Genomic DNA, 27567 nt, shown 5'->3' on the forward strand with positions numbered 1-27567 from the left:
GGATGTGGACTCCAATTCCCGGCATCCCCCGCCGCTCTGGCCCCGCCCTTTCCGGCGGCGCGCGGGGCCGCGGGGCCGCGCCATGAGCTCAGGTCAGGAACCGGCGCCGGGACCGGGATCCGGGAATGGGGTCGGGATCGGGATGAGGGGTCGGGGTCAGGGTCAGGGACCGGGACCCCCCGAGTGCCCCGAGCCCCCCGGACCCCAAAGCGCCGCCGGGCTCTCCCGGGGCCGCTCCAGCCCAGCCCGGGGGGGCGGCACCGGTGCGGCTCCAGTGCCATTTATTCCCGTTTATTCCCGTTTATTTCCATTTATTCCCGTTTATCCCCATGTATTCCCATGTGTTCCCATTTATACCCGTTTATTCCCATGTATTTCCATTTATTCCCATTGATTTCGCTTTATTATTTTGCCTTTCTTCAAAATTTTTGCTTTTTTAATTTGCCTTATTATGCTTTATATATTTTTTTAATATTGCTTTATTCTGTTACCTTTTTTTTATTCTGCAGTTTTATTTTGCTTTAATTCTCTTCATTATTCCGCTTTATTTGACTTAATTTAATTTTGCTTTTTTGCTCCCTTGTTTTGCTTTCTTTTGTGGCTTATTTTTTTACTTTCACTTTTTAATTTTACATTTGGCATCATTATTGTGCTGTAGTTTTGTTTCCTAGCTTTGTTTTTCTGCTTTTTATTTGTGCTTTATTTTGCTTTTTTCCTTTGCTTTGTTTGTTTTTTCACTTCCTTTCCCTTTCTTATTTTCCTTTATTTTGGTTTTCATGTTCATTTTTCTCCTTTTTTTACTCCAATTCATTTTGCTTTTTATCTTTTGCTTTATTTCACTTTTAAAATTCCATTTCTCTTTTATTTCACTTTATTTTGCTTTTTTATTTTGTTCCGTTTCTCTTTTATTTCGCTTTATTGGGCTCCACTTCCCTTTTTTATTTTGCTCCACTTCCCTTTTTACTTCGCTTTATTTCCGTGTTTTATTTCGCTTTATTTCCCATTTTTATCCCGCTTTCTTTCCCGGCCCCTCTCCCAGCCCGGGACCTCCTGGCTCCGCATCCCTCGGGAATTCCGGCCCTGGGAGCGCAGCCATGGATCCAAGGGGAAGGAATCGGGGGAAGGGCTGGGGGGTGCTCCAAACCCCAAACTCCTGAAACCCCAAAACCCCCAAACTCTCTAAACCCCAAACTCTCTAAACCCCAAAACCCTCAAACCCCAAACGCTTCAAACCCCAAAACCCCCAAACTCCAAATCCCAAACCCTTCAAACCCTAAACCGTCCAAACCCCAAATTCCCCAACCCCTCCTAACCCTCCACAATCCTCCAAACCCCAAACTCCCAAAACCCTCAAACCCTTCAAACCCCAAATTCTCCAAACCCCAAACTCACTAAACTCTCTGAACCCCAAAACCCCTAAACCCTCCAAATCCCAAACCCATCAAACCCCAAACTGTCCAAACCTCCCAGACTGTCCAAACCCCAAATCCCCCAAACTCTCCAAACCCCAAAACCTCAAACCCTCCAAACCCCAAAACATCCAGATCCTCCGAACCCCAAAACCCCTCAAACCCCAAACCGTCCAAACCCTCCAAGCCCCCCAAACCCCAATTCCCCCAGACCCCAAACTCCCCAAACCCCAATTCCCCCAGACCCCAAACCCTCCAAACCCCAATTCCCCCAGGCCCCAAACCCACCAAACCCCAATTCCCCCAGACTCCAAACCCCAATACCCCAGACCCCAAACCCTCCAAACCCCAATTCCCCCAAGCCCCCCAAACCCTCTAAACCCCAATTCCCGCCGGGCCCCAAACCCTCCAGACCCCAAACCCCAATTCCCCCAGACCCCAAACCCTCCAAACCCCAATTCCCCCAGACCCCAAACCCTCCAAACCCCAATTCCCCCAGACCCCAAACCCTCCAAACCCCAATTCCCCCAGACCCCAAACCCTCCAAACCCCAATACCCCAGACCCCAAACCCCACCCTGGCTCCCCTGGGCCCTCCCAGAGCCGCCCCCCCGGGTGGATCCCACCCCGAATTCGGGAACGCTCCCGTCCCTCTCCCGCGGGGATCGTGGGGAACGCGCTGGGGTTTGGGCTCGGGAGGGCCCATCGCCCCTCAGATCCCATCCTGGAGCAATCCCAGAGTTTTTTCATGGATGAACGATGGAGTGTGGTGCAGGGTGGGAAAAGGGCGCTCGGGATTCCGGATCCTTCCAGGGCTCCTGGCCGGGATTCCCATTCCCAGGAATGTGGGAGCGGAGCGGCGCTGCCGGGCAACCTTCTCCCCTTTCCTGCCGGGACCTTTCCTCCAGGCAGAGCAGGGGGGACATCCCTGGGTGCTCTGGGAGTTCCATCCCTGTTCTGATCCCGCTCAGATCCCCTGGGATCCCCCTTGCCTATCCCAGTCCCGATCCACAGCCAAGCAGCACTTGGGGGTCCAAGCTCCCCCTTTTTTCCCTGAGTTCCTGATTTAAGGGTTGCAGGAGTTGTCCCCCCCAGTTCCTCACTTCCCATCGGGAATGCCGGGAGTGCAGCCCCTCTTCCTGAGGGAGGGAGGAGCCCTCATTACCTGGAGCTGGGGCAGATGTGGGGTTGGGGTGTGATCCCACTGTTTTCCCACTCACACCGCGCTGTTCCCCAAGCCGGGATATTCCTGGCACTTCCCTCCAGACTGGCAGCTGGGTTTGGATGCCGGGGAGGATCCCCCTGTGCCAGAAGGGTTGGAATGCCGGGATCTCACTGGCACATGGCACAGCCCTGCTCCTCACAGAGGAGCTCTCCAAAAACCCAAACCACAACCGGTGCAGGAGGATGGGGCTGCTGGGAATTCCCAGGAATTTGTTCCTCAGCTGTCTCAGGGGTTTGTTGCCTGAGCATGGAATTCCCAGCACTGGGGAGTCCGAATCCTGGTTTTCCACGTCCCCACCTTGGATCAGACCCGTCTCAGCCTTGGGCCATTTTTCTGGGAGGACCCAACCACCTGCTCAGATGGGTTTGCTCCAGCAGCACGGGATGGGTGTGTGGGATCCATAGGAAGGACAGCACATCCCTGTCCAGCTGGGTTCGGTGTGTGGGATCCATAGGAAGGACAGCACATCCCTGTCCAGCTGGGTTCGGTGTGTGGGATCCATAGGAAGGACAGCACATCCCTGTCCAGCTGGGTTCGGTGTGTGGGATCCATAGGAAGGACAGCACATCCCTGTCCGGCTGGGTTCGGTGTGTGGGATCCATAGGAAGGACAGCACATCCCTGTCTGGCTGGGAGGGGTTCCTGTGGGATCCATGGGAAGGGCAGGAGAATCACCAGGATCTCAGCCCAACCCTGCCCTCAGACGTGGGATCTCCCATCCCGGAGCCAAAGGCTCTGGAAGATCCTCCTGGATTCAGTCTCACCCTCCATGACCCAAACACTTCCTCACATTGTCTCTCTTTCCCAGATTTTGCCTTATCCTGTTTTTCCATGTCCCCATCTCCCCAGGTTGGCCTTGCCAACCCCATCCCACCAACCTCAGTGGTTGGAACAGAAACTTCCTTGGATGGAGCTTCCTGATCTTGTGTGCAGCTTCCAGCCCGTGTGGGTAGATGGAGGCATGGATCCATGGAGGCATGGATCCATGGATGGATGGACAGACGGATGGTGCTGCCCGGGACCATCCAGCAGAAGCCATGGGAGCAGCAGGAGGTCTCCAGGCCCCCTTGGGGTTCGTTTGCTTCCTGGAAGGGGCTTGGGAAGGGCCAGGGCTGCTCAGGGAAGCTGATGGAGAAGTCTCCGGGAGCAGCATCCGTCTGTTTTCCATGTGCACCTCCGCTGGGGAGGGGGCTGTGACTTGGATCCAAATCCTGGGACAAGGACCTGGCATTCCCAGCTGATCCCCAGCCAGGTCTTGGATCTGATCCCATCCTGGTTTCCATCTCTGCACTCAGTAGTCCAGGGTTCACCCCCTCTGCCAGGATGTGCAGTGGCTGTGGGAGCATCCAGAGCAGCCTCTTCCCAAATTTCCACCCGAGAGGACAGGGCAGGGCCTGGACTCGGAGCCAGGCAGCTGCAGGGAACTCCAGGTGGGATTTTGGCCGTGCACATCCATCGTCAGTGCGGGATCTTCGCTCCCATCTTCCCCGGAGCAGTCGGGCCGGTGCATCCTGACCCCTCCGGGATTCCAGCCTCTCCTGGCCCTTGTCCTCCTCCTCATCCCTGTTTTAGCGGCGGAGCGGCAAGCAGAGAGCAGAGCTCTGTGCAGGGCTCCGGGGAAATTCCCGGGATCCGGAGGCGGAGGAGGGACATCCAGGAGTCCCCGCGCCGTGTTTGCCGACAAGGAGTGGCCTCGGTGCCGGGGTTGCGGCGGCAGCGCGGCCGCTCCGCTCGGCACCTGCCCGGCCACGGCCGCGGGGCACCGGGAGCGGCGGCGGCGCCGGTCCCAGCCCGGCCGATCCCACCCTTCCCGACCCCATCCCGGCCGATCCGATCCTGACCCTTCCCATCCCGACTGATCCCACCCTTCCCATCCCGGCCGATCCGCTCCTGACCCGTCCCAGCCCGGCCGATCCCACCCTTCCCATCCCGGCCGATCCGATCCTGACCCATCCCATCCCGGCCGATCCCACCCCTACCGGGAGCGGCTCCGCGGGCGCTCCCGGCGGGATGAGGCGGGGTGAGTCTGTGCCGGGGCTTCTCCTCACCTGCCGAGCTTTGAGAGCAGCCGGGATGGGAACGGGAGGCGAGGAATTCAGCGGGGACGGGGCTGTGCGGAGGGATCTTCCCAAGGATTTATTGCTTTAGGATCAAGAAAAGCCGGGATAGTTCCGTTCGGGAGAGGGGCGGGCCGGGCTTCCCATTGCCCAGGGGCTCCGGGAAGGGAACCGGGCTGATTTCAGGTTCTTTGAATGCTTTCCCCCCCTCCTGCAGATACCGGGAAGAGCCCTCGTGCATGACCCCCCTGCCCTGTCCTTTGTCCTGCCCTTGGGAAGGGCAGTGCTCCCGGTGTCCCTGCCGCTGGAATTCCTGCTTTTTGCAGAGTTTGAGGCTGGCACTGGGGATAGCTGACCCCTCCCTTTCTTTCTTGGCTTCTGGGACAGTTTTTGTTTTACCAAACCGTCCCTCGGGCTCATCCCCCAATTCCCCCCCTCCAAATTTATCCAGTGGGGCAACACCAGCTGCGGGAGCTGGAGATGGATCCCCCCCACCGGGATCACCAAAACCCGGGAATGGTTTTAATGAATGGCTTTTATTCTCTGCAGAGGAGCTTTGGGGTGGACAGGGAGCAGCAGGAATCCAGCCAGGGCGGTTTTTCCAGTGTAAATCCCTGAGCTGGTCTCTGTGCCCTCCTGGAAACCCAGCCCTGGCTCAGGCAGGAAATATCCACGTGTTCCAGGAGCGGGAACAGCTCCCGGCTCTGTGCTTGTGCCACGTGCTGCCTCCCCCCTGCTGCTCTGAGATCCCGGCCTTGGGAATGCTGTGATCATAATCTCATCCTGGATTTAGGGAATGAGCAGGCTCAGTGCCTTGTGATCCATCCTGGATTGAGGGAATGAGCAGGCTCAGTGCCTTGTGATCCATCCTGGATTTAGGGAATGGGCAGGCTCAGTGCCTTGTGATCCATCCTGGATTGAGGGAATGAGCAGGCCCAGTGCCTTGTGATCCATCCTGGATTTAGGGAATGAGCAGGCTCAGTGCCTTGTGATCCATCCTGGATTGAGGGAATGAGCAGGCTCAGTGCCTTGTGATCCATCCTGGATTTAGGGAATGAGCAGGTCCAGTGCCTTGTGATCCATCCTGGATTTAGGGAATGGGCAGGCCCAGTGCCTTGTGATCCATCCTGGATTTAGGGAATGAGCAGGCCCAGTGCCTTGTGATCCATCCTGGATTTAGGGAATGAGCAGGTTCAGCTTCAGGCATGGAGGGTGGTGGTTGAGATCCCACCTGGGGGATCCCAGGGATGACCCCTGATCCCAATTTCCAAGGCTGGGCTTTGGGGTGCAGCAGAGCCCAACAGGAATTGGAGCATGGTTAAAACTGGGAAATGCCAATTTTTGGTGGCCAGGAGCAAACCCAGGGAGCAAACAAGGAGCAAACGAGCTGGAAAAGTGTCAGGGAGAGCTGGCCTGGCTCCGGCCCAGCCCCGCTCCCTTCCCGTGCCCGCTGAGCTCCTGGGATAACGCCAGAAATCCCGCGGCTGCTCCGGCGTCGTCCCCGTGACCGTCACGTGCCCGGGAGGATGAGGGGGCAGCAATCCCGGCTGGATGGGCCAGGAGCCACCCCCTCCTCCCGGGGCTGACCCTCCTCCGTGTTTCTGCTGGATTTGCAGACAGCAGCCGGCTGCTGGGGGCCCGGCGCCCGGGCTACGGGACGCTGCAGCCGGACACGGACCCGGCCCACATGGTAGGTCCGGCCTGGGGGGACTCCCACGCCCACCCCGGGGCTTCCCACAGCCCCAGCTGCTGCTTCTCCAGCCCCTTGGTTTTCCCTGCCTGGGGTTCGGTCACGCTGGGATTTTGGGAGTTCAGGGTTTAATGGCTGGTAATCGAGTTTGGCTGATTTTATGTCTGAGCAGCCAGGCGCAGGTGGTTGATTCGCAGTGATCGATTCCCAGTGATTGATTCCTGGTGATTCCCAATGATTTATTCCCAGTTATTCCCAGTGATTGATCCCCAGTGATCAATTCCCAGTGATTGACCCCCAGTGATCCTTAATGATTGATTCCCAGTCATTCTGTGATCGATTCCCGTTGATTGATCCCCAGTGACTGATTCCCAGTGAACCCCAGTGATTCATTCCCAGTGATCCCTAGTGATCAATTCCCAGTGATTTCCAGTGATCGATTCCCAGTGATTCCCAGTGATCGATCCCCAGTGATCCCCAATGATTGATCCCCAGTGATTCCCAGTGATCAATTCCCGGTGATTCCCAGTGATCCATTCCCAGTGATCGATCCCCAGCGATCCCTGTTGGTCGATCCCCAGGGATCAGTCCCCAGAGATGGGTCCCCTCCCTCTCCCCAGGAGGTGACGGGCTACCAGCGCCGTTCCTGGCGGGTGCTGCTGTGCCACGCGGGCTCCGTGCTGAGCGCGGGGCTGCTCCTGCTGCTCTTCCACTGGAAGCCCAGCCTGGAGGTGCAGGCCAAGTGCCAGCCCTGCGCCCTGGGCCAGGCTGACTGGCTCATCATCAGGGTGAGTGCCCAGCCGGGAGCCTGGCACTGGGGCTGGGCTGGGTGCTCTGGGGCTGGGCTGGGTGCTGTGCCTCTGAGCTGAGGTTCTGTGGGGCTGGGGTGGGGTTCTGTGGGTCTGGGGTGGGATTCTGTGGGGCTGGGGTTGGGTTCTGTGGGTCTGGGGTGGGGTTTCTTGGGTCTGGGGCTGAGGTTCTGTGGGTCTGGGGCTGAGGTTTTGTGGGGCTGGGCTGGGTTCTGTGGGTCTGGAGTTGGGTTCTGTGGGTCTGGGCTGAGGGTTCTGTGGGTCTGGGGTGGGGTTTTGTGGGGCTGGGCTGAGGTTCTGTGGGTCTGGGGTTGGGTTCTGTGGGTCTGGGTGGGGTTCTGTGGGGCTGGGTGGGTTTGTGGGGATGGCTGAGGTTCTGGGGTCTGGGTGGGTTTTGTGGGTTGGGGTTGGGTCTGTGGGCTCTGGGCTGAGGTTCTGTGGGTTGGGCTGGGTTCTGTGGGGCTGGTGAGGTTTTGGGGTGGGCTGGGGTCTGTGGGGCTGGGTGGGTTCTGTGGGTCTGGGGTGGGTTTCTGTGGGGGGTTGGTTCGTGGGGCTGGGTGAGGATTGAGGGCTGGGGTGGGTTTTGTGGGGCTGGGATGGGTGCTGTGCTGGGCTGGGGTGCTGTGCCTGAGCTGGGTTTGTGGGCTGGGTCTGGGGTTCTGTGGGCTGGGTGGGGTTCTGTGGTCTTGGGCTGGGGTTTTGTGGGCTGGGCTGAGGTTCTGTGGGGCTGGGGTGGGGTTCTGTGGGGCTGGGCTGGGGTTCTGTGGGTCTGGGGTTGGGTTTTGTGGGGCTGGGGTTGGGTTTTGTGGGTCTGGGGTGGGTTCTGTGGGTCTGGGCTGAGGTTCTGTGGGGCTGGGTTTGGATTCTGTGGGTCTGGGGTTGGGTTCTGTGGGTCTGGGCTGAGGTTTTGTGGGGCTGGGGTTGGATTCTGTGGGGCTGGGGTTGGGTTTTGTGGGTCTGGGTTGGGTCTGTGGACTGGGAATTAGATTCCATGGGTCTGTGCCTGGATTCCGTTGGGTGTGGGATTGGATTCTGTGGATCCAGGGTTGGGCTCTGGATCGTGTTGGGTTTTGTGGGTCTGGGTTTGGGCTCTGTGGCTCCAGGGTTGGATTCTGTGGGTCTGGGGTTGGATTCCATTGGGTGTGGGGTTGGATTTTGTGGATCCAGGGTTGGGCTCTGTGGATACAGTGTTAAGTTTTGTGGGTCTGGGTTTGGGCTCTCTGGCTCCAGGGTTGGATTCTGTGGATTGGGAGTTGGATTCTGTAGATCCAGGCTTGGATTCTGGGGTTGGGCTCTGTGGGCCTGGGGTTGGATCCAGGGGCTGGATTCTGTGGATCCAGGGCTGGATTCTGAGGCTGGATTCTGTGGATCAGGAGTTGGATTCTGTGGATCCAGGGCTGGATTCTGGGGTTGGATTCTGTGGATCAGGAGTTGGATTCTGTGGATCCAGGGCTGGATTCTGGGGTTGGATTCTGTGGATCAGGAGTTGGATTCTGTGGATCCAGGGCTGGATTCTGGGGTTGGATTCTGTGGATCAGGAGTTGGATTCTGTGGATCCAGGGCTGGATTCTGGGGTTGGATTCTGTGGATCAGGGTTGGGCTCTGCCCCAGTTCCCAGCAGGACCCTGGGAATGTTCTCTCTCCTTGTCCTCCTGCCTGTGTCTGGCATCTCCTTTCCTCAAACACCAGATTATCCCAGGAATTATTATCATATGATTCCTAGAACTGTCCCATTCCAGGGATCATCGTTATTCCTAAAACAACTCCACCTTTCCCCCTTCCATCCCAGCCCGCCCAGCTTGGAGCTTCCCTCCATTGTCCCCAAACCTCATCCCCCAGCCGGGAGGGGTGGCCAGGCCCTTCCCGGGTTCCGGGAGGAGCTGGGAGCAGCGCCGGCATTCCCAGTCCCCATCCCTGTCTTTCAGGACCGCTTTGGGCAGTGCTTCACCACCAAGGTGCTAACGGAGCCGCTGGGCGAGGCCAGGTCAGCCGGGCTGTGTCCCCAAGGGCCACTCCTGCCACTGCGGAGGGTGGCTGGGCCCCGGTGTCCCCAAGGGAGGGTGGCTGGGCCCCAGTGTCCCCAAGGGAGGGTGGCTGGGCCCCGGTGTCCCCAAGGGAGGGTGGCTGGGCCCCGGTGTCCCCAAGGGAGGGTGGCTGGGCCCCGGTGTCCCCAGGGGAGGGTGGCTGAGCCTGGGTGTCCCCAAGGGAGGGTGGCTGAGCCCCGGTGTCCCCAAGGGAGGGTGGCTGAGCCCAGGTGTCCCCAGTGGAGGTGGCCGGCCATGTCTGAGCCCAGGTGTCCCCAGTGGAGGTGGCTGAGCCCCGGTGTCCCCAGAGGAGGCTCTCAGGCCATGTCTGAGCCCAGGTGTCCCCAGAGGAGGCTCTCAGGCCATGTCTGAGCCCCGGTGTCCCCAGAGGAGGCTCTCAGGCCATGTCTGAGCCCAGGTGTCCCCCCAGCCTGGAGCAGCCCCGCGGGGCGCAGCCGAGGCGCGGCAGCAGCGTGGCCGTGGCGGTGCCGTTCGAGGAGGAGAGCGGTGACACCGTGCGGCTGCACGACAAGGACGAGGTGGCACCGGCACCTTCCCCGCCCCCAGGCCCTCTCCCTGTCCCTGTCCCCCCGCTCACGCCTCCTTTTCCCGTCCCTTTCCAGCAGAAGAACCTCCTGAGGTATTACCTGTTCCAGGGAATGCGCTACGTGTGGCTGGAGCGGCGGCAGGCCTTCTGCAGGGTCAGGTACGGCCAGAGCCCGGCATTCCCGCTCTCCCGGCCCCCTCGGGACACTCCTGGATCCTGTCTGGCATTCCCGCTCTCCCGGCCCCCTCGGGACACTCCTGGATCCTGTCTGGCATTCCCGCTCTCCCGGCCCCCTCGGGACACTCCTGGATCCTGTCTGGCATTCCCGCTCTCCCGGCCCCCTCGGGACACTCCTGGATCCTGTCTGGCATTCCCGCTCTCCCGGCCCCCTCGGGACACTCCTGGATCCTGTCTGGCATTCCCGCTCTCCCGGCCCCCTTGGGACACTCCTGGATCCTGTCTGGCATTCCCGCTCTCCCGGCCCCCTCAGGATCCTCCTGGATCCCGGCATTCCCAGCTCCCTCAGGACTCTCCTAGATCCCGGCATTCCAGCTCCCTCGGCTCCCTCAGGACCCTTCTGGATCCCGGCATTCCTGCCTCCCTCAGGACCCACCTGGATCCTATCTGGCATTCCCAGCTCCCTCAGGGTCCTCCTGGACACTCCTGGATCCCAGCATTCCCAGATCCCTCAGGATCCTCCTGGATCCCAGCATTCCTGGCTCCCTCTACTCCATCAGGATCCTCCTGGATCCTGGCATTCCCAGCTCCCTCGGGACCCTCCTGGATCCTCCTGGATCCTGGCATTCCTAGCTCTCTCACCTCCTTCAGGACCCTCCTGGATCCTGGCATTCCCAGCTCCCTTAGCTCCCTCAGGACCTCCTGCCCCCAGCATCCCCAGTATCTCCTGTCCCTTGGTGCCTTTTTGGGGCTCCCTAAAAGCCGAGGCCAGGCCAAATTAAGGGAATAAAGTCACTTGTGTTCCTGAAGGCTTCCACTCGAGGCACCTTGGGCAGTCAGAAGCCCCCAGGGCTGCACCCAAAAATGAACCACAGCTCTGGGGTTTCACACTTTTATAACTTTGGTCCATTTGCATATTGGGGGTTCATGCTCCAATTACAGCTCCAGCTAATGAAGTCATTTACCTCAGGTTGGCTCCCCCAGCTCCCTCTTGTTTAATCTCTGGGGCCTGAGGCAGTGAGGTGTCCTTGAGTGCCAGGCTGGAGAGGAATTGCTGTGTCTGCCCAGAACGGGAGAGCAGCAGCTGGCACTGCCTTGGAGTTTGGAGTGCTGCACCAAAGAGCTGCAGGGTCACAAACACACGGAAATATAAAAACTACAACCCTGAGGCATCACCCTGAGCACTCCCAGGCCTCAGAGCCATCCCTGGTGCCCTCGGGGTGCTCCGGGCACGGGGCAGCGCCCGGGGCGGTTTGGCAGGGCCGGACGCTCCCGGCTCTCTCTCGGACTGTGCCCCTTTTGTTGCCTTGCCTTGGCAGCCGTGGGCTGCAGGGAGGCCAAGGAACAGGGCACTGTCCCTTCCCAAAGGGGGGGTTTGTCCCGAGCCCCTGGCCCTGCTGTTTGTTCCCCCTCCCCGCTGGGGCTGACGCTCTCCCTGTTCTCCTTGGCTGCCCAGCGTCCTGGACGAGGGCTGGAGCTGCGCAGAGCTGCACCTGTGCCAGGCCGGGCTGGACCTGCAGGAGCACAGCGCCAGGTGGGGCTGGCAGCTTCCGGGGCTTTTCCAGGGAGCAAGAAATCCCAGAGCCTCGGACCCCAAACTGCCGGGCGGGATGGAATTCCTGGGGTTGGCTTCTCCCCATAACCCGGCTCCTTGTGGGGGTCTGGGCAGCACAAGGGGGCTTGGGCTGGAAATGCAGCTTTTCCCAAGGATAGAACTCCTTCCCTCCTTTCCCAAGGATAGAACTCCTTCCCTCCTTTCCCAAGGGTGAAACTCCTTCCCTCCTTTCCCAAGGATAGAACTCCTTCCCTCCTTTCCCAAGGATAGAACTCCTTCCCTCTTTTCCCAAGGGTGAAACTCCTTCCCTCCCTTCCCAAGGGTGAAACTCCTTCCCTCTTTTCCCAAGGGTGAAACTCCTTCCCTCCTTTCCTAAGGATAAAACTCCTTCCCTTCCCTTTCCCAAGGATCAAACTCCTTCCCTTCCTTTTCCCAAAGATCAAACTCCTTCCCTTCCCTTTCCCAAGGATCAAACTCCTTCCCTCTCCTTCCCAAGGATAAAATTCCCTCGCTGTCCTTCCCCCCTCAGGAGGAAGATCTACGGCCCCAACCTCATCGAGGTGCCCGTCAAGTCCTACGCCAGGCTCCTGGTGGAGGAGGTGGGTTCTGGGCTGGGCTTCCCAAGCGGATTTTCCCAGGACAGATCCCTCTCCTGCTCCCTGTCCCTCTCTGGAAGCGCTGCCTGGCCCTTGGGAAGGGAGGAGAGGATTTGGGGAGAAGGCAGAGCTGTGGAGGGGACCCTTCCTGACCCTCTGGGCACGGACAGGAACAGCCCCCAGGGGTTGAGGAGGTGACTGAGCATCCTTGGGAGCAGCATCCTTAGGGAATTCCTGGGGGGAAGGATGTTTTGGGGGCTGCCAGCCCCAGGGAAGGGTTGGGTTCTCCTCTGCATCCAGGAGCCTGGAAGGCTCTCAGTGGGCTGGAGGAAGCTTTTCTTCCTCTAAGGAACCTGGAGAAACTCTTCCCACCTGGAAATCCCATACTGGGCTGGGAGAAGTTATTCCCACTTCCAGGAGCCTGGAAATCCCATAATGGGATGGAGGAAGCTCTCCCCACTTCCAGGAGCCTGGAAATCCCATAATGGGATGGAGGAAGCTCTCCCCACTTCCAGGAGCCTGGAAATCCCATAATGGGATGGAGGAAGCTCTCCCCACTTCCAGGAGCCTGGAAATCCTATAATGGGATGGAGGAAGCTCTCCCCACTTCCAGGAGCCTGGAAATCCCATAATGGGATGGAGGAAGCTCTCCCCACTTCCAGGAGACTGGAAATCCCATGATGGGCTGGGGGAGGCTCTCCCACCCCAAGGAGCCTGGAAATCGCATGATGGGATGGAGGAAGCTCTGCCCATTTCCAGGATCCTGGAAATCCCATGATGGGCTGGGGAAGCTCTCCCCCATTTCCAGGATCCTGGAAATCCCATGGTGGGCTGGGGCAAGCTCTCCCGCCCCAAGGAGGTCTCCCAGTGAGCTCCCAGACCTGTTTGTTCTCCTTGTTGCAGGTGCTCAACCCCTTCTACCTGTTCCAAGTGCTCAGCATGGTGCTGTGGGTGTGTGACGCCTATTACTACTACGCCGCCTGCATCTTCCTCATCTCCACCTTCTCGCTGGGGCTGTCCCTCTACGAGACACGCAAGGTGGGCGGGGGCAGCTCCTCTGGGGACAGCCCCGCTCGCTCCGGGTGGGCACAGCCCCGCTCCGGGTGGGGACAGCCCCGCTCGCTCCGGGTGGGCACAGCCCCGCTCCGGGTGGGGACAGCCCTCTCCCAGCTCCGGGTGGGCACAGCCCTCTCCCAGCTCCGGGTGGGGACAGCCCCGCTCCGGGTGGGACAGCCCGCTCGGTGGGGACCAGCCCCGCTCCGGGTGGGCACAGCCCTCTCCAGCTCGGCTGGGCACAGCCGCTCCGGGTGGCAAGCCCCGCTCCGGGTGGGCACAGCCCTCTCCCAGCTCCGGCTGGGCACAGCCCCGCTCGCTCCGGGTGGGCACAGCCCCCCAGCTCCGGCTGGGCACAGCCCCGCTCCGGGTGGGCACAGCCCCCTCCCAGCTCCGGGTGGGGACAGCCCCGCTCGCTCCGGGTGGGCACAGCCCCGCTCCGGGTGGGCACAGCCCTCTCCCAGCTCTCCCTGCCCTCTGGCCCTGCTTCCGAGCCCCCCAGGCCGTTTTTAGGGATGGTTTCCCGTGTTTTGGGTGGATTCTGAGCGCTGCCTCCCTCCCTCCCTCCCTCCCTCCCAGCAAAGCACCACGCTGCGGAACATGGCCAGGATGTCCGTGGGGGTCCGGGTCCGGCGGCCCGGAGGAGGTGAGAGGGAGGGATTTGGGATGGGGGTTGGGATGACGTGTCCTTTGGGGTCCTGGTTCTGCACCAAAGTAGTGTTGGGATAGGTGGGAATGGTGTTGGGACGCACCGGAATAACATGGGAATGATGTTATGTTATTGTACATGGGAATGATGTTATGAGACACCAGAGTAATGCTGGGATGTGTGGGAATAGTGTTGGGATACACAGGAACAATGCTGGGATACACAGGAACAGTTTTATGATATATGGGAATAGTGTTGGGATACATGGGAGTAATGTTGTGATATATGGGAATAATGTTATTATACATGGGAATAATGTTATGAGACACCAGAGCAATGTTGGGATGTGTGGGAATAGTGTTGGAATACGCTGGAACAGTTTTATGATATATGGGAATAATGTTGGGATACATGGGAATAATGTTGTGATATATGGGAATAATATTATGTAACACCAGAGTAATATTGGGATGTGTGGGAATAGTGTTAGGATACACAGGAATAATGTTGGGATACATGAGAATAATGTTGGGATACACAGGAACAGTTTTATGATATATGGGAATCATGTTAGAATACATGGGAATAATGTTGAGATACACGGGAATAATGTTATTATACATGGGAATAATGTTATGGGACACGAGAGCAATGTTGGGATGTGTGGGAATAGTGTTGGGGCCACAGCCCCATGGAAGAGTGGGGCTGTGGCCCCAACAACACACAGGAACAGTTTTATGATATATGGGAATGATGTTGGGATACACAGGAATATTGTTATGATACATGGGAATAATATGGGACACCAGAGCAATGTTGGGATGTGTAGGAGTAGTATTGGGATACACAGGAATAATGATACAATATATGGGAATAATGTTATTAAGACAGGACTGATGTTGAGATACACAGGAATAATGTTGGGATATATAGAAATAATGTTATGATATATGGGAATAATGTTGGGATATATGGGAACAACATTATTAAACATGGGAATAATGCTGGGATAGACAGGAATAACCTTATCAGGCACTGGAATAATTTTGGGGTCCAGTTAGTAAAAGCTGCCTCTGCCCAAATGAAGGTGCAGACAAGGCCATATTCCAAAGCCAGTCTGGATTTGATTTAACAGGAGATTTCAGGGAAGGAGAGAGAGAAATTGATTACAAGGATAATCCCCCCCATCAATCCCTGCCCTGTCCCACCAGCCCTTTTCCTCCTGCTCTTCCCAGTGCTGGGAATCCCTGGGGTTCCTCTGGTGGTTCCATTTGCCACACAGCCCAAACCCTGGCCTTCCACAGGTCTTTGTGCCATTCCCAACGCTCGGGGTCACTGGGAATTCTGGTCTGGATCAGCTTTCCCCAGGCCTGGCACCTCCCTGCTGGGAATTCTGGTCTGGATCAGCTATCCCCCGGCCTGGCACCTCGCTGCTGGGAATTCTGGTCTGGATCAGCTTTCCCCAGGCCTGGCACCTCCCTGCTGGGAATTCTGGTCTGGATCAGCTATCCCCAGGCCTGGATCTCAATTTCCCACCTCCAGGAAATTAACCCCTTCCTGTTTGCTGCCTTATCCCACAGGGATTCCTTCCCTGGTGTCAGGAGTTGTGTGCCCCGTTCCCCAGGCCCTGAGCAGGTTCTCCAGGTGTCAGATGTGATTCCCATTCCCCAGGCCCTGAGCAGGTGTTCCAGGTGTCAGATGTGATTCCCATTCCCCAGGCCCTGAGCAGGTGTTCCAGGTGTCAGGAGACGAGCGATCCCAATTCCCCAATCCCTGAGCAGGTTCTCCAGTAGTCAGGAGATGAGTGCCCCATTCCCCAGGCCCTGAGCAGGGTTGTTTTCCAGAGGAGCTGGTGGTCAGCTCGGCAGAGCTGGTGCCCGGGGACTGCATCCGGCTGCCGGCGGCCGGGGCGCTGCTGCCGTGCGACGCGGCGCTGCTGACCGGGGAGTGCATGGTCAACGAGAGCCTGCTGACCGGTGAGAGCCCTCCCTGCCCCCTGGGGCAGAGCAGAGCCCTGGCAGGGTTTAGAGGATAAAGTGGGTATTTATTGAAGGCCTTCCATGGATACAGTCAGAAACCTCCGAGGCCACACCCAAAATGGACGATGGGCACGAGTTTTTCAGACAATTATAAATTGTTAATTCCATTTGCATATCAGGGGTTAATGCTCCAATTTCAGCTTCAGGAGATGATGTCGTTTACCCCAGGTTTGCTGCCCCCCAACTCATTTTGTTTGTCCTTTTTGGGCCCTGGGGCTGGAGGGTGTCACTGAGTTTCAGGCCCAGAGGAATGGCTGTGTGTGACCAGAGCAGGAGAGCAGCAGCTGCCCCTGTCTGGGGTTTGGAGTTGGGCACTAAGGCAGCGCAGGAGCTCAAAAACAGAAAAGCTGAAATCCTAAGGCATCACATTCCCACGGGATCCAGTCAGAGCCACCTTCCCACCACGGCTGGCTGGCCTCTGACCCTCCTGGGGTGACAGTCCCCCCTGGAATGTTCTGGGCAGGGGAGAGCGTGCCGGTGATGAAGACGCCGCTGCCGGCGGGCGGAGCCGCGTACTGCCCCGAGGAGCACCGGCGGCACACGCTGTTCTGCGGGACTCAGGTCATCCAGGCCAAGGCCTACGTGGGCGGGGAGGTGCTGGCCGTGGTCACCCGCACAGGTGAGGGCCTGGGGGATCATCCAGGGTGAATGCCAGGTTAAATCCGTGCCCTTGGGAGCGGTGCCGTGGTGACCTCCTGCCTGTCCCGCAGGGTTCTGCACGGCCAAGGGGGACCTCATCAGCTCCATCCTCTACCCCAAACCCCTGAGCTTCAAGTTCTACAAGGACGCAGTGAAGTTTGTGCTGTTCCTCGCCGTCCTGGGTAGGTCTGGATGCAGAGGCGCATCCTGGAGCAGCCAGATTCCTTGGAATGGAATTCCATTCCAGCTCCCTGCTGTGCCCTGCTTTGTAACCGAGCCACTTCTGCCCCTGCACAGCTCTCATCGGCACCTTGTACAGCGTCCTCATCCTGGTTAGGAACCAGGTAGGGCTGGTGGAGCGAGCGGGAGAGCCCGCAGGGATCCATCAGGGCAGGGATGCCCACCCTGTTCCTCCTCCTCCCCTGCCAGGTCCCGGTGGGACAAATCATCATCCGCGCCCTGGACCTGGTCACCGTCATCGTGCCGCCGGCGCTGCCGGCCGCCATGACCGTGGGCACCATCTACGCCCAGAACCGGCTGAAAAAACAGGGAATCTTCTGCATCAGCCCTCCACGGATCAACCTGTGCGGGAAGATCCGCCTGGTGTGCTTCGACAAGGTGAGGCGGGCCGGGCGGGCGGGCCGGGCGGGCGCCGGGGCTGCCTGGACCCACCGCGCTGTGCCCGCAGACCGGGACGCTGACCCAGGAGGGGCTGGACGTGTGGGGCGTGGTGCCCCTGGAGCAGCAGCGCTTCCTGCCCATCGTGCACGAGCCCCGCTGCCTGCCCGCCGGCGCCCTGCTCTACGCCCTGGCCAGCTGCCACGCCGTGTCACCGCTGCGGGGACAGCTCGTCGGGGACCCCGTGGACATCAAAATGCTGGAATCCACCGGCTGGGTGAGGCTGAGGGGTCGTAGAGGGAGGCGTTGGGAATTCTGGCGGTTCTGGACCCTCTGTGGGTGGATGAGCTCGGCAGGGTTTTGCCCTCTCGGTTTCAGCGCCTGGAGATGATGGAGGAGGAGGAGGAGGAAGGGGAACTCCCGGCATTCCAGCAGTTTGAGATGAAGGTCTTGGCTGTGGTGAAACCTCCACCAGAGGAGGAGCAACCTCGGGACAGGGTAACCCCATGAACAGCTCCCCACCCTCCTGCCTTCTGGAGGAGTTCCTGCCCGGCCCTGATCCCACCCACTCTCCACAGAGGCACCAGGCCCCCCTGGGGATCCTGCGGCGTTTCCCGTTCTCCTCCTCCCTCCAGAGGATGAGCGTCCTGGTCAAGCTGCCCGGGGAGGCCTCGGCCCACGCCTACGTCAAGGGCGCCCCGGAGATGGTGGCCAGTCTGTGCAGGAAGGAAACTGGTTGGTACTGGGAGGTGGGCTCACCCCCAGTCCTGCTGGCTGCATCCCTGAGGCTCATCCCCCAGGGAATTATCCTCAGGAAGGCTGTGGGGGCAGCTCCCAAAGGCTTTGGGGTGGCTCCAGCCACAGGAGGGAAAGGGAACAGGAGCCAGAAGATGGGGAATGGGGTTGGGGGCTTCCTCCCACCCATGCTGGGATCTCCAGGCCCCTTGGGGTGGGAAGAGTTTCTTCCAGCCCATCCTGGGATCTCCAGGCTCCATGGGGTGGGAAGAGTTTCTTCCAGCCCATCCTGGGATCTCCAGGCTCCATGGGGTGGGAAGAGTTTCTTCCAGCCCATCCTGGGATCTCCAGGCTCCCTGAGGAGCAGCTGCTCGTGAGCACCCAGACCCCAGAGCTCCGTGTCCCCTCACGGAGCTGGGGTTCCCTCAGGAGCTGTTCTGGCCTCGCTCTTCCAGTGCCCCCGGATTTCTCCCAGATGCTCCGGCACTACACCACCGACGGGTTCCGGGTCCTGGCTCTGGCCTGCAAAGCCCTGGGCACAGTGGCCACCTTCGAGGAGGCCCTGCAGCTCCCCAGGTCAGTGACAGCACTCCCTCTCTCCATCTCCTCGCTCTCTCCCAGCATTTCCTGGGGTGCCCTGCAAGGAATTCATCCCTAATCCATACAGAGGGAATTCCTGGCCAGTTCCCAGATGGATTTTAGCTGCTCACACCCCTTGATCTTCTGTGCTGGTTTTGGAGATGATGAAAGGCTCCTTGTCTCCCCCCAGGGACTCTGTGGAGAGCGGCCTGAACTTCCTGGGGTTCCTGGTCATGAAGAACGTCCTGAAGCCGGAGTCTGCCCCGGTGATCCAGCTGCTGAGGAGCGCCAACATCCGCCCCGTCATGGTGACAGGTGACCCTGGAGGGACCAGCACCCGGGGCTCGGGGAGGGATGGCACACAGTCCTGGGCAGTCTGCAGGGGGAAAGGGCTTTCCCACCAGGAACTCTATCCCAGGATTCCCACCAGGGATCTCAGCAGGAAACCCCACCGGGAACCCCATCGCAAGAATCCCACCAGGAACTCCAGCAGTAACCCCACCCCAGGAACCCCACCAGGAGCCCCAGCATGACCCCCAGCAGGAATCTGTGCCTGAAGCAAATGTGGGGCACCACGAGGACTCCTGGGTCCTGGCTCTGTGCATCCCTGCCCTCGGGATGCTCGATCCACTGCGGGGCTCAGGGCGTGGAGGTGTTTTGGGTGGAAGAACTCATTGTTCTGCTATGTCCATCCCCTAAATATTGCTGTGTTTGAAATCCCAAATTCCATGCCTAGGGTCACCTCTGGGTGTTTTCCAGGCAGGAAAAAGGGGTTGAATCCACATTTCTCTGGGGCAGGACAGGCAGGAGGTTTTGGAGGAAAGAAGAGGGAAGCGAAGCCGCCACATGGCTGCGGTGGCTGGGAGAGGGGACATGGCAGCTTGGAGCTGCTCCTCTTGGCCTGGACATCCCAAAACCTCCTTGCTGATGGCCCACGTGTCCCTGGCAGGGGACAACATGCTGACAGCCATGAACGTGGCGCGGGGGTGCCGCATGGTGGAGCCCAGGGAGGGCGTGATCTTCGTCACGGCCTCGCCGCCCGGCCACGACAAACCCGCCACCCTCAAGTTCGTCCTGGCTGAGCACTCCCAGGGCGAGGAGCAGCCCGAGGTGAGAGCCCAGGACACCTTTTGGGAGCCCAAACTGCCCAGGCACCCTGCAGGGCTCGGTTTTTTTGTGGAATCACAGAATTCCAGCGTGGTTTGGGTTGGAGGGACCTTAGAGGGACCTCATCCCATCCCACGGGCAGAGACACTTTGCACCGTGCCAGCCTGCTCCAAACCCTGTACAGCCCGGCCTTGGACACTTCCAGGGATCCAGGAGCAGCCACAGCTGCTCTGGGCCCCCTGTGCCAGGGCCTGCCCACCCTCCCAGGGAGGAATTTCTTCCCAATATCTAAGAAATAGAGTCCCTCAAATCCGGCTTTTTCTGCAATCCTGGGAATCTCGGAATCCCAGAACGGGTTGGGTTGGAAGGGACCTCAAATCTTGTCCCATTCCATGGGCAGGGACACCTTCCCCTATCCCAGGGTGCTCCAGCCTGGCCCTGAGCCCTCCCAGGGATGGGAAGGGGTTTTCCATCATCATTATCCTTGGAGGCAATTGAGGCTGTGATCCTGCTCCTCATAAACCCATCCTTTGGAGAGGTTCAGCTGTTCCTGCCTTTCCCTGGAGCACCTCCAGGGATCCAGGCTGGAATGGCAGCTCCAAACACCTGCCCATGGCTGCTGCCAGATCCTGCTGCCAGCTGGGTGTGGAATGCTGGGCTGCACCCAAACAGCCCCATTGGTGTGCCTGGAACTGGGATTTTGGGGAGCCCTTCCCACTGCTCCAGGTCTGGCACGGAGACCTTGGTCAGCCCAGCCCTGCACCCCAAACAGCCCCACTGGGAATTGGGATTTTGGGAGCCATTCCTACTGCTCCAGGCTAGGCTTGGATGGCTGGGTCAGCCCAGCCTTGTGCCCCAAAGAGCCTCACTGGGAATTGGGATTTTGGGAGCCATTCCCACTGCTCCAAGCTGGGTGTAGAGGGCTGGGTCTGCCCAGCCCTGCACCCCAAACAACCTCACTAGGAATTGGGATTTTGGGAGCCATTCCCAGTGCTCCAGGTCTGGCATGAAGACCTTGGTCAGCCCAGCCCTGCACCCCAAACAGCCCCACTGGGAATTGGGATTTTGGGAGCCATTCCTACTGCTCCAGGCTAGGCTTGGATGGCTGGGTCAGCCCAGCCTTGTGCCCCAAAGAGCCTCACTGGGAATTGGGATTTTGGGAGCCATTCCCGCTGCTCCAGGTGGGTCCTGGCTCAGCCCAGGGGCCCTGCAGGGGTTGGGGCTGGAGCTGGAGCTGTTTCCTGGCAGGGCCTGCAGCAGCAGGACGGCTCCTCCCTCCCAGCCCGGCACTGCCACTTTGCCCTCAACGGGAAATCCTTCCAGGTGGTCTGCGAGCACTTCTCCGAGCTGCTGCCCAGGGTGAGTCGGGCAGGGAGCCCCCAGGGGCCCTGGGGAACCCTCCAGTGCCTCTGGGAACCCTCCAGTGCCTCTGGGAACCCTCCAGTGGGCTGGGAACCTTCCAGTGCCACTGGGAACCTTCCAGTGCCTTGGGGAACCCTCCAGTGGGCTGGGAACCTTCCAGTGCCTTGGGGAACCCTCCAGTGCCACTGGGAACCCTCCAGTGCCACTGGGAACCCTCCAGTGCCACTGGGAACCCTCCAGTGCCACTGGGAACCCTCCAGTGCCACTGGGAACCCTCCAGTGCCACTGGGAACCCTCCAGTGCCACGGGGAACCCTCCAGTGCCTCTGGGAACCCTCCAGTGCCATGGGGAACCCTCCAGTGCCACTGGGAACCTTCCAGTGCCTTGGGGAACCCTCCAGTGCCACTGGGAACCTTCTAGTGGGCTGGGAACCTTGTTCCCTGCTGGCCATTCCCAGTTCCCAGCTGGCCATTCCCAGTTCCTGCCCCCCAGGAACGCTGACGGACCCTCCCCGTTGGCAGATCCTGCTCCGGGCCACCGTGTTCGCCCGCATGCTGCCCGAGCAGAAGACCCAGCTGGTGTGCAGCCTGCAGGAGCTCAAGTAAGGACCAGGGGCTGGATCCCAGGGGCTGGATCCCAGGGGATGGATCCTGGAATTACAGGGTGGGCGGCGTTGGGAGACACCTCAAACATCACCTGGTGGCACCCATGCCATGGGCAGGGACACTTCACCAGGTCCAGCCTGGAATGGGGCCTCCACAGCTTCTCTGGGCTGAGCCAGGGATTTTCCCCATTCCCTGAGGAATGTGGGGTCCCATTCCCCGTTCCCTGAGGAATGTGGGCTCCCTCTCCCATTCCCTGAGAAATGAGGGCTCCATCTCCCATTCCCTGAGGAATGAGGGCTCCATTTCCCATTCCCTGAGGAATGAGGGCTCCATTTCCCATTCCCTGAGGAATGAGGGCTCCCTCTCCCATTCCCTGAGGAATGAGGGCTCCCTCTCCCATTCCCTGAGGAATGAGGGCTCCGTTTCCCACTCCCTGAGGAATGAGGGCTCCCTCTCCCATTCCCTGAGGAATGAGGGCTCCCTCTCCCATTCCCTGAGGAATGAGGGCTCCATCTCCCATTCCCTGAGGAATGAGGGCTCCATTTCCCATTCCCTGAGGAATGAGGGCTCCCTCTCCCATTCCCTGAGGAATGAGGGCTCCCTCTCCCGCAGTTACTGCGTGGGGATGTGCGGGGACGGTGCCAACGACTGCGGGGCGCTGCGGGCGGCCGACGTCGGCATCTCCCTGTCCGAGGCTGAGGCGTCGGTGGCCTCGCCCTTCACCTCCCGCGTGGCCACCATCGAGTGCGTGCCCAGGGTCATCCGGTGAGCGGGGGAATCCCGGGGATGCGGGGGAATCCCGGGAATGCTGAAGTGCTCTCGGGATCCCTCCCGGGGAGGGCTGGCCGGTGGTGACGCCGTGTCCCCCCCCAGGGAGGGCCGGTGCTCCTTGGTCACCTCCTTCGGGGTCTTCAAGTACATGGCCCTGTACAGCCTGGTCCAGTTCGTGTCCGTGCTCCTGCTCTACACCGTGAGTGCCACCCTGAATCCCTGCTTTTCTCAGAATTCCTGGGACACCCCTGCCTTTTGGGGCTGCCTAAAAGCAGAGCCAGACAAAAATAAGGGAATAAAGAGCGGGTGTATTTATTGAAGGGCCCTCAGGTACATTTTGGGCAGTCAGAAGCCCCCAGGGCTGCACCCAAAAATGAACCACAGCTCTGGGGTTTCACACTTTTATAACTTTGGTCCATTTGCATATTGGGGGTTCATGCTCCAATTACAGCTCCAGCTAATGAAGTCATTTACCCCAGGTTGGCTCCCCCAGCTCCCTTTTGTTTAATCTCTGGGGCCTGAGGCAGTGAGGTGACCTTGAGTGCCAGGCTGGAGAGGAATTGCTGTGTCTGCCCAGAACGGGAGAGCAGCAGCTGGCACTGCCTTGGAGTTTGGAGTGCTGCACCAAAGAGCTGCAGGGTCACAAACACACGGAAATATAAAAACTACAACCCTGAGGCATCAGCCCCACTGGGTCTGAGCCTGTCCCTTCCCTCCTCCCCAGATCAACACCAACCTGAGTGATTTCCAGTTCCTGTTCTTCGACCTGGTGATCACCACCACGGTGGCCGTGCTGATGGGGCGCACGGGGCCGGCGCCGGCGCTGGGCGTGCGGCGGCCGCAGGGAGCCCTGATCAGCGGGCTGGTGCTGGGCAGCCTCCTGCTGCAGACAGCCCTGCTCATCACCGTGCAGGTCCTCAGCTACTTCATCACCGTCTCACAGAGCTGGTGAGGGCCCCAGGTCCGGGAATCGTGGGGTTCAGGGTTGGAAAACGTCAACGAGTCCAAGTGCCAGCCCCTGTTTGCCACTAAACCCCCAGTGCCAGGGGACGGGGTTTTTGGACACTTCAGGGGTGGTGATTCCATCCTCCCCTGGACAGGCTGTTCCAGTGCTTTGTAGCCCTTCCCATGAGGAAGTCTTTCCCAGTGTCCCACCTGAACCTGCCCTGGTTTCCTGAGGGTTTGATGATGGGGACAGAAGCGAGGTTGTGGCAGAGCCCAGGGTGTGTCCTGGGATTTGGGATCTGGCAGCAGACAGGGAACCATGGAATGTCCTCAGCTGGAAGGGATCATCCAGTCCAACCCCTGTCCCTGGCACCCCAACAATTCCAGCCTGTCCTGGAGCTCTGGCAGCCCCAGGGCTGGGACCATTCCCTGGGGAGGCTGGGCAGTGCCCAGCACCCTCTGGGAAAGAAGAGCCTTTCCTGATCTCCAGCCCAACCCCCCTGGCCCAGCTCCCATTCCCAAGGGATCTATCCCTGGTCCCAGAGCAGAGGTTGGAGCTGCCCCTGCTCTTCCCAAAGTTGTAACTGATGGAGAACCAGGGGTGGTGTCCGGCCCCTCTTGGCCTCCCTGCTGACCGTGTCCCCTGTCCCCCGGCCCAGGTACGTCCCCCTGAACAGCACGGTGACAGCGCCCCAGAACCTGCCCAACTACGAGAACACCGTCCTGTTCTGTGTCACCGGCTTCCAGTACCTCATCCTGGCCGTGGCCATGTCCAAGGGCTACCCCTTCCGGGAGCCACTCTACACCAACGGTGAGGACACGGGGGCACCCACAGGGCACCCAGGGGGACACCCAGGGGGACACCGAGAGCCCCCAGCCCTCTCTCCCCTGCCCTCACCCCGCCCCCTCTCGCCCCCAGTGCTCTTCCTGCTCGTCCTCATCCTGCTCTTCAGCCTGATGATCTGGCTGACCCTGTACCCGCTGGGCTTCCCCAAATCCCTGCTGAAGCTCCAGCCCATCGAGGATTTCAATTTCAAGCTGCTCCTCTTGGGCATCGCTGCCCTCAACTTCTTTGCTGCCTTCGTGCTGGAGGTGGGTCAGGGGGGGCTTTGGGACAGGGCATCCCCCTGGAGCTTCTCCAGGTGGGCATGGGGCTCTCCTGTCCTCCCCCAACCCCATTTCCCTCCTGTTCTGGCCCCAGACCGCCCTGGATCACGGCTTGCTCGGCTGCTTCCGAAGGCTGCGCCGGAAAAAAGCCTCCAAGAAGCTTTTCAAGAGGCTGGAGAAGGAGCTGAGCCAGCAGCAGCCAGCCTGGCCACCCCTGGACCAGCCCCTCTTCGCCACGCCCAGGATGTCCCTGGCTGTGAGATAGCAGTGCCAGCTGTGCCTCTGTCCCAGCCCTTGGACACTTCCTTAATTTATTTATCCCAGAAAAAGCAGGGATGCAGCAGGTGGGATCTCTCAGCATCACAGATGGGAATCCCACAGTGATCTTGTGGACATGGTGATCCCACTGAGCCCACAGCCACGCTGATCCCAAGGCCACACTGAGCCTACAGCCACACTGATCCCATGGCCACAGTGATCCCATGGCCACACTGAGCCTACAGCCATGGTGGTCACATGGCCACGCTGATCCTGTGGCCACACTGATCTCTGATCCCACAGCCCCATTGATCCCACAGCCACGCTGATCCCATGGCCCCACTGATCCCACGGCCATGCTGAGCCCGTGGCCACACTGATCCCATGGCCCCGCTGATCCCACGGCCACACTGATCCCTTGGCCACACTGAGCCCAAAGCCATGGTGGTCACATGGCCACGCTGATCCTGTGGCCACACTGATCCCATGGCCCCACTGATCCCACGGCCACACTGATCCCTTGGCCACGCTGATCCCACGGCCATGCTGAGCCCGTGGCCACACTGATCCCATGGCCACACTGATCCCATGGCCACGCTGATCCCGTGGCCACACTGAGCCCAAAGCCATGGTGGTCGCATGGCCACGCTGATCCCGTGGCCGCAGCCCAGAGGATCAGGAGGTGGAGGAGGAACGGGCGAGAAGATCCAGAGGAGGAGGAGGATCCAGCATGGCTCTTCCTGCAGGAATCCCCCCACTTCCAGGCTAGCCACCCTCTCGTGGCCTGCCCAGGCCGCCAGGAAGGGGGTCCCTGATGTCCCCAGCTGTGTCACTGTGAAGCCCCAGTCCCCTCTAGATGTGTAGGGAGTTTACAGTCCCCGTTCCCAGCTTGCCGAGGCTGCTGCTCCATCCCTAGTGCCTGGGCCCCTTCTCCGCTTGGAATGCTCGGGCAGAGCACCTCTGCCTGGGGATGGGACCTCTGTAGCATTACAGACCCCACAAATTCTCTATTTTTTAACTCTTCCCCGTCGGGAAGGCGACGGCGCCGCTCGCGGGTTTTGGACGGGGCTGTCGCGGGTCTTGTCCAATAAATTAACACTTATTTTCTTGGCTGCTCGTCCCTGCTGCCCGCTGGGGGTGGGGTTGGGATGGCACGGGTGAGGATCCCTGGAGCAGGAGGAGGTGTCGGGGTCACCTCGTTCCCAGGCAGGCTGGGAAACACTCGGCTCGATGCTCGAAAGCAGGGCCTGGAGCCAGGGATGACACCGCTGGGATTCCTGCAGCCCAAACTGGGCTGAACAACTTCTCTCCAGCTGGAATTTCCTAGAAAATAACAATCATCGCTGGAAAAGCCCAGGTGTCCTGGCTGAGACTCTGAAACCTCGCTCCTTCCACCGAGGAAAAGCCGAGAGGCGGCGATGCCGCATCCCAGAGGGAAGGAGCGGTTCCCCCGGGGTCTGGGCTGCCCCGGCCCCTCCCGGGGTTTTCCAGCTGCCTCCCAGGATCCCGGGCTGCTTCCTGCAGGGATTCGCTTCCATGGAAAGTCTGGACCCCCTCCGAGCGCCGGCGGCGCCTCTCTGCCCTGGGGAGCTGGGATTAGGTCAGGAAATGAGGCACAAGCAGAGGTAAGAGGTTTCCTGAAGGCCCGGCCAAGGCTGCGGTTGTTAACCCAGGCTTCCCGAGCCTGGAAAAACCCTCCCCGCTCCGAGCCCTCGGGAGTTCTGCCCGTTCCTGGCGGCATCCAAAGCAGAGGCACCCGGGAGCCGCTTCCCCTTGGAATTTCCGCGCGCTCCGCTCGGGAGGTTTGGTTTGGATGGGCCCGGAGGGTGTTCCCGGCCCCGGGGGTGGCAAAGTTCATTTAATTATTGACAGGCAGCTCCTGCCCCCGATGGAGCTGAGCAGGGCTGGGATGGGGACAGCGCTGCGCTTGGGGGCCAGCAGGAGCTCGGTGGAGCAGCTGAGGTGTTTTGGGGTCCTTTGGGTGGTTTTACCCATTCCTCAGCCTGGAAACTGAGGTGGTTTTGGGGTCCTTTGGGTGGTTTTACCCATTCCTCAGCCTGGAAACTGAGGTGTTTTGGGGTCCTTTGGGTGGTTTTATCCATTCCTCAGCCTGGAAACTGAGGTGTTTTGGGGTCCTTTGGGTGGTTTTATCCATTCCTCAGCCTGGAAATCCAGAGGAGAGGAGATAGGAGCACCTTCCAGCCCCATCTGCCTCTAATCATGCTCCAAAAATCCCTTTTTTCCTGCATTTTGCGGCTCTCGGAGCCTGTCCTGGTGTTCAGCCCTCGGCACAATCCAGCGTGGGCTGCTGGGAATCCAGTCCCAAGGGAGAAAATCTGCTCACCCCCATTCCCGTCTCCAGAGACCTCCTCCCTCCACGCCAGTGCCCTCCCTCCGCTCCTTTCCTGGGTTTGTCACCCCAAACCTGCAGGATTCACCCCCCAGCTCTGGCTCTGTGTCTCTGCCCGGCTCGGGGGTTTGGGATCATCCCGATCCCGCCGGGATCCTCCTCCAGGAGCGGGGAAAGGGGCCCCAGGCCGGCACCGGGGGCTGCAGAGCCTCCGGCAGCCCCGGCCTGGCTGGGACAGCGGGACTGGGGTGATCCGGGACTTTTCCCGCCTCGTCCCGGGACAAATCCCCCGCGGGGCTGCAGCATCCTCGCTGCTGGGGGGGAATGGGAATCCACCCCTGGATCGGGATGGGTGCTGTGATCCCAGGATCCCAGATTTTGGGGGCGCAGTGATTTTTTTCCCCCAAGAGCTGACGAGGCGGCGGAAAAATCCCCGGAGCTGCTCCTTCCATCCCTCCCTCCGCGCAGCCCCACAAACCCCGGCCCGCTCCGCGCCGGATCCTCCCCCCTCCTCGCTTTTCCATGGATTTAAAACTCATCCCCCCGGGAAAAAAACCCCAAAACCAACAGAGCACCAGGTCCCCGTCGCCCCTGGCCGCGGTGCGTTCTCACGGGTGGTTGTTTGGGGTTTTTGGTGGGTTTTCCCGGCTTTCCCCCTCCCAG

The 27567-nt window shown here is 59.9% G+C and overlaps 1 protein-coding gene across 8 annotated transcripts; it reads left to right on the top strand.

Moving 5' to 3' along the window:
• Positions 1-61: 61 nt before the first annotated feature.
• ATP13A2 (ATPase cation transporting 13A2) lies at positions 62-25666 on the top strand. 8 transcript variants are annotated; one of them, XM_050982506.1, is made up of 29 exons: positions 62-92; positions 6306-6379; positions 7000-7167; positions 9114-9172; positions 9643-9751; positions 9836-9918; positions 11393-11470; positions 12021-12090; positions 12991-13125; positions 13720-13786; positions 15634-15765; positions 16292-16447; positions 16539-16649; positions 16765-16811; positions 16897-17085; positions 17156-17362; positions 17464-17583; positions 17664-17820; positions 18276-18396; positions 18590-18714; positions 19349-19509; positions 20755-20865; positions 21390-21469; positions 22086-22238; positions 22347-22443; positions 22969-23192; positions 23849-24000; positions 24109-24281; positions 24391-25666. In XM_050982506.1, exons 1-29 carry the CDS (start codon positions 83-85, stop codon positions 24559-24561), a joined length of 3540 nt encoding a protein of 1179 aa, XP_050838463.1. In that variant the 5' UTR covers positions 62-82; the 3' UTR covers positions 24562-25666. The 8 variants fall into 8 exon arrangements, with proteins under 8 accessions (XP_050838463.1, XP_050838461.1, XP_050838462.1 ...); XM_050982504.1 differs by having other exon boundaries at positions 67-92; positions 6961-7167; XM_050982505.1 differs by having other exon boundaries at positions 67-92; positions 6961-7167; positions 9839-9918.
• The last annotated feature ends 1901 nt before the right edge of the window (positions 25667-27567 follow it).

The sequence above is a fragment of the Serinus canaria genome, chromosome 21, assembly GCF_022539315.1.
Source record: "Serinus canaria isolate serCan28SL12 chromosome 21, serCan2020, whole genome shotgun sequence".
NCBI lineage: Eukaryota > Metazoa > Chordata > Aves > Passeriformes > Fringillidae > Serinus > Serinus canaria.